The following is a 5663-nucleotide window of genomic DNA, read 5'->3' as shown; positions in this document are numbered from 1 at the left end:
TGGCTAGTGTTTATTGCAGTCAAGGTATAGCAACAATAAGATATCTGCTCCACTTAACTACAACAGTCTGCTGAAACCTCACATTACCTGGATGACAATTTTGGAAAAAATAAAATAAAATAAAAGTTGCACTAGATAAACATTAATAATTCCAAACAAACCTGTTTTGGTGTTGAATTTTAGCACCTGAGCTTTAAAGTTTAATGTCAAGTTATGACTGGAAATAACTCCTTGTTCACTGGCAAACGTTGCAGGTTAAGATGCCTGCTGATGCTTTAATGACATACAGACTGACGCATGACGTGACACAGTGCAACTTTAGTTGGATATTTTCTCTCTTCATTGCCTTCCACTCTGAGTTCTAACTTCATCCGTCCTCTCACACATTCAGCTTTCCCTCTATCTTTTCCCCCAAACTTTAAAATCCTGCTTTGTAGCTCAAACCAGCCGCATGATTCCTCACTATCACATAAACCTCCTCCAGGAGTCGGCTGCCTGACGCTGACAAATCTCACAGAGCTGCAGGAGGTGAAGGTGCTGAAGGTGAAACGGCTTCTTCCTGAGAGCGACGACACTCTGGAATCAGACGGGAAGTCAGCTTCGTCATGTCAAAGTGTCACTCACAGCCTGTTTGTACTGACATGACTGTGTCTCAGCTTCTCTGTGCTGATCTGGTGATGTGTTTCAGGATGCAGATTATTCAGCATCGACACAAAAGCGGCAGACGAGGAATCAACTCAAAGAACAGAATTTTACAAGTCATTGCAAATCAATGAGTTTGTTGTGAAGGAGGAAGGTCGTAGCTTTGATCTTGCACACTCTAAGAAGTTGTTTCCTGAGCAAATAAATCTCAAATTTAAATAAGAAACTTTTGGCCATCCAGTTAAAATCTAAAGTAAACAGCTTTTCTTTTTTGTGTGAAAGTGACAGGATGGAAGGAACACTCATCCCTCATAACTGTTGTAAGACATGCAAAAGGCTTTCTGAAGGACTCCTCACTTTATTTTTAGACTGCATATATACATGGCTTATTCTGTTTCTGGGTACTTTTTGTTCTATCACCGTGCTTTCTGAGCTGTTTTTGTTTTTTGCACCACTGCTCAAGACAATGAATTATATCTTATCTTAAACATCTAAGTTCGGTTATGTCCGATCACAGACCTGCAGTTAGGTTTGGCATAAACTCCAGCCTCCACAATCTCTGATTTCCCCTTGTATGGATTCTTTACCACTTGTTGTGTAACGTTTTCTTTATCTTACAGTATTCAATTCAATTGCAATTTTCCTCTATCTTGTAAAAAGATTGTCTGGATTTCAAGGGAAAGGTGATCAAATCCATGTCCAGCTGTACGTCTTCCAGAAACACGACTGAAACTCCAACACGTCGCCCAACAATGATTTCTTTATTAAGCATTAAACGATATTAAAAATAATTCAGATGAAATAAACAACGGAAACTCAGACAGAGTGCATCTTCACTGAAGTCACAACAAACTGCAATTCACTGATAACAATCAAGTAAACATAGTAGTCCACATAGAGTGCTTGATTAAACTTCTCTTATGATCTTGGTTATGTGTTTTGCCGACTTCAGTGTACATAAAAAAGCACCCTCAGCATGCAGCTCAAACAAAGGTCAAGCAAGGTCAAGCATTTATAAAAATATCTAAGTACTGGCCGAGCTGCTCTCAGTAAAATCCCAAAACTCAGTGCATTAACTTGGCTGCTTGTTTAAAAAGTAAACTCCGGTTCCGATTCCCATCAGGCACAAAACAAGGCTGACGAAGAAGAACACAGCTGCAGGACTCACGCTGCTCCTCTTCTTCAGCTCTGTGGGTTGAACAGAAACCAGTAAATCTTATTGTGTGTATGTGCTTTAAAGGCTTCTCTGCTCTAAAATGCAACGTAAAAAGTGTATGAAATGGCCAAACTTGCAGCAGGTATGATTTCTATTACATTAATGTGGCATGAGCGTTTATCAAATGCTACTTAGAAAAACTGATTTTATCGTCTGTACGGACAAGAGTTTGATATCGTTAAAAACTGTCCGTTTATTGGTAGATGCTGGATGTATGCTCAAGATGAGCAACCACAAGATCTTTAAGGTTTTTGACTTTCAAGTGCCAAAATCCTCTGTGGTAATCATGACTCTTCACAAGTAAAGTAAGAAGTTCGATGATGTTTTTAGAGAGTCACCAGCTCTGCAGAGGGAGGAGGCTGGGGTGGATGGATGGGTCAACACAACAGGACTTTTACAAGAGAGGCTACAACTTCTACCCATTACCACAGTCCTAATCACTTTCTTTACTATATAAATGGTGTTTTTACGTATTAAGAACACCTGTTTAACAGTACTTATGGTTAGGAAACACCAAGCAGGACATGAGATAAGAGAAAATGACTGAGAATATGAGTAAAAAGACGTATGTGCTTGTCAACTCTGATTCTTGTAAAAGACTGAAATAGTGTTCTTCAAGCTCTCTTCCTTAAAAGGAAGTGGCATAACGATAATAATAATAATATTCAATGTCAGCACAACTGCTTAAAATATCAGTTAACATTGGCGATTAGATGACAGCTGTATGAAAAGTTCTGCTGTCTGCAGCCTGTTCTTCTACAACCTAATTCCAGTAAAAAACATTGTGGATTTGTTGGTTTAACAACATGGCTGCTTAAAACCCAGACACTACCACTCTGCCTTACCCCAGGTCCTGGTCAGAGGCTGCTGTGAGGCCTGATGTTCCACCTTGCAGGTGTAAAAGTCTCCCTCTCGAGGGGTAAAACTCAGTGTTGAAATTCTGTGGAACGTCCCATCGTCGTTGTGGCGGTAACGCAGGTTCGTTACCCCCTCTGTGACCTCCATCCCATTTTTGCTCCATGTGAAGTTGATGGTGGGCGGGTAGAAGTAGTTGGCCAAACAGTAGAGAGTGTTGATGACATCTTCCTCCCCCTCATACCGGGTATACATGAAGATGTCTGGAGGATCTGAGCAATGAATAGAACAGAAAGAAGTGACTAAGGGCACTTTTTTGGCAGGAAACTTAAAATGTAACGGCAATGATCAATTCAATTCAAACTACAAAGTGCCTTGTTGGACATTTACATTTTACAGGGATGACTATCATTAACTCTCATCGCTATAAATGTGCTTGTATTAGCCAGAGGGGATGTAACGGTTGGTTTTCCTTGTCATATCTTAGCTGCAGTTTGTAGGGGAACCTGTACTATCAGGTGTTGTTTAATTCTGCAGAGATCCTGCAGTATAAACTTCACCTGTGGTTCAATTGCAGTACACCCAGTAGCTGGGTAGTTAAACCAGGTGTAGACAGTAAATCTACTTTAACAACATCTACACATCCTAAGATCTTCAGTGAAAAGCAACTGGACTTTCTCAGAACAGAAAAAGCCTACAGCTGTTGGAAGGTGTAACCTCTGAGCCTCTTTATTTTCTTTTTGTCCTCTCCTAAAGATGAAGGTTTGCAGAATGAAAGTCAGTTCACAATAACTGTACCAAGTCTGTACCTTGCTGCATGGGAGAACCGGGATCAGCTGCTTTTGCGCGACCCAAAGAATTGTGGCAGTGTGTCCTGTCAGCATTAGCAAATTCGATAGCCCGTTTCTTGAAGTCTTCTACAGACTGTGGAGGGTCAGGTAATGCTATCACCATCTCTTCCTTGTTAAAATCAGCATATCCGATTACATCCTCGTCAAGGACAGCATCCACTCGCACGTCGTCGGATTCATAGCATCCATACATGTAGCGCAACTGATGGGATGATGCTGTAAAGTAGTTCAAAGACACAGATGTTAATACTGTCCTGATATGAACTATAAACAACAGCCTGTACGGGAGTTTCATTTTGCAGTTTATGGTTCAGACAGCAACAACGTTACACAGTAAATAATTCTCAAAATGTAATTCAGATTTCTTGCTCATGGCAGTGGTAACATTTGTGCTCAGGTGAATGCCGTATTTCCTGACCACCCTTAAACACACCACCATAGAACTGGATGACTCCTTCCATGGCCCTGCCCCTGACTGAGGGTGCTTAGAGCACCTGTGGCATCATGGCTGCCTTTGGTCTCTTCTTCCTGGTTGCCACATGGGCTCCTCTGTGACTCTGAGGTAGGTGATGCAGTCAGGATGGTTTAAAGGTTGCTGGCTGTTTTAAAGGCTTTATTCATTCATTTCCACATCATGATTAAGGTGCATTTGTTTGACAGTCTCCTGTCTGCCTCGTCATATTGGTGTCTGTTTGGCTGAGGTTTGTGTTTCCAGAGGTTTGTCTGTCATCATGAAAGTTTTTGCTCGGCGACTTGTTCACATACCAGACAATGTTGTGTGCCCTCAAAGACTCTAAGGGATAGCGCCGCCTGATGGCTTGCAGGCAGCATAACTACTGAGGTAAAGAGCAGCAGAGTGGCAGCCAGAATGAAGGAGCCTGTGAGCCTGAGCTCAGGGCAAAGAAACCCTGATGTTACAGATACGAATCTCACAGGCAGAAGTGCAGCAAAAGTCATGTGTAAAAAGACAGACAACAAATCTCACCACAGACACACAACTCTCCACACACACATTTACAAATAGTTTTGCTACAATAATACCCCCATATGTATACATGAATTAATTTGTTCGTGCTTAAACAACAACAACATAGTTTCCACAAAAAACAGAAGTCATGCAGTCATGGTGAAATGAACTCTGCAGTGTTTTAAGCTTGGAAATGAAAAGACCCTTCAGGAGGAGGTGAGACTTTCATTACTTTGCTGAAAAGGAGCACAATATGGTGGGACCTTTGTTTTGCTTTCTATGCTTTGTATCTGCTTTCCATGTTTGCATCGTGACCTGGACAGGCTGAGTAACACAACCATAACGGGGCTGTAAATGAATGACTTGTTTCAACTGAGTTTACTTTTAGTTTGTCAGTCCCAAGACATAAATATTGTAAGTGATTTTTTCAGTGTCATTCACAACTGAAAATAGCTTTAACATTTTTTTTTTTTTATCAGTTGCAATGAGGCTGAATTCAGAGTAGCTTCACCTCAGCACAAAGTAAAACTACACAGCTCCCCTTAACACTCTGCTGTTTGGCTGCCAGCTTTCAGCACAAAGCACACACCAGAGGTTAAGTTTTTGTATCCTCCTCTTCTGTCGTCCCACCTGGACTGCCTGTGGTATCTTTCATTTTTACTTTAACTTCCCACAAACAGCTGCCAAGTTGCTCACAACACAGCAAGTGAACTCTGATTAAAGTTGCAGATAACGTCTTACTTGTTGCAGATCCAGCTCCAGCGGCTAGAAGCAGTAAAATCACAGACGGAACCATTTCTAATCACAGACTACCGGTTTGGCGTCAAGCATCACCTCCAAACATAGGTGTGGATTTTCAGCAGCCAGTCAGATAAGATTACACCGCTGTTACCGGGTAGATGGTGAATAGTTTATTTTGTTTGGACAGTTGAAGAACTGAGAGAGGAACTGAAAGAGTTGAACTGCAAATAAAAGTGAAATATCAAGTATTTTTAAAGGAAAGGGTGAAAATGTGGCATTGAAAGGGACTTAAAATCCTCTTTATTTGTGTTTGTGTGCACATAAATGCATGAGTTGTTGTTTTTTTGTCACAGGAAATAGTGTTAAATTGTGGACCGTGTGGTCAAACATG

At 41.1% G+C, this 5663-nt stretch overlaps 1 protein-coding gene and 1 long non-coding RNA gene across 5 annotated transcripts in view; one reads left to right on the top strand and one right to left on the bottom strand.

The window, feature by feature from the left end:
• Positions 1-1384: 1384 nt before the first annotated feature.
• The window catches only part of LOC103365545 (HLA class II histocompatibility antigen, DP alpha 1 chain-like), a 4685-nt gene continuing 406 nt past the window's right edge, over positions 1385-5663 (bottom strand). The window contains exons 1-4 of one of the 4 annotated variants that reach the window (XM_008293008.1): positions 5273-5360; positions 3523-3780; positions 2704-2985; positions 1385-1830 (exon numbers count right to left, since the gene is read on the bottom strand). In XM_008293008.1, coding sequence (XP_008291230.1) covers positions 1715-1830; positions 2704-2985; positions 3523-3780; positions 5273-5327 — 711 coding nt within the window. In that variant the 5' untranslated portion in view covers positions 5328-5360 and the 3' untranslated portion in view covers positions 1385-1714. The other 3 variants (XM_008293010.1, XM_008293009.1, XM_008293007.1) reach the window with 3 other exon arrangements.
• The window catches only part of LOC103365546 (uncharacterized), an 838-nt gene continuing 751 nt past the window's right edge, over positions 5577-5663 (top strand). Inside the window, exon 1 of the long non-coding RNA XR_520619.1 lies at positions 5577-5660. This is a non-coding gene — a long non-coding RNA (uncharacterized LOC103365546). The remainder of the gene's footprint in view (positions 5661-5663) is intronic.

The sequence above is a fragment of the Stegastes partitus genome, unplaced genomic scaffold (assembly GCF_000690725.1).
Source record: "Stegastes partitus isolate 25-593 unplaced genomic scaffold, Stegastes_partitus-1.0.2 Scaffold851, whole genome shotgun sequence".
Lineage (NCBI taxonomy): Eukaryota > Metazoa > Chordata > Actinopteri > Pomacentridae > Stegastes > Stegastes partitus.
Note: the sequence above shows the minus strand (reverse complement) of the source record. Positions and strands in the feature narration are given on the sequence as shown.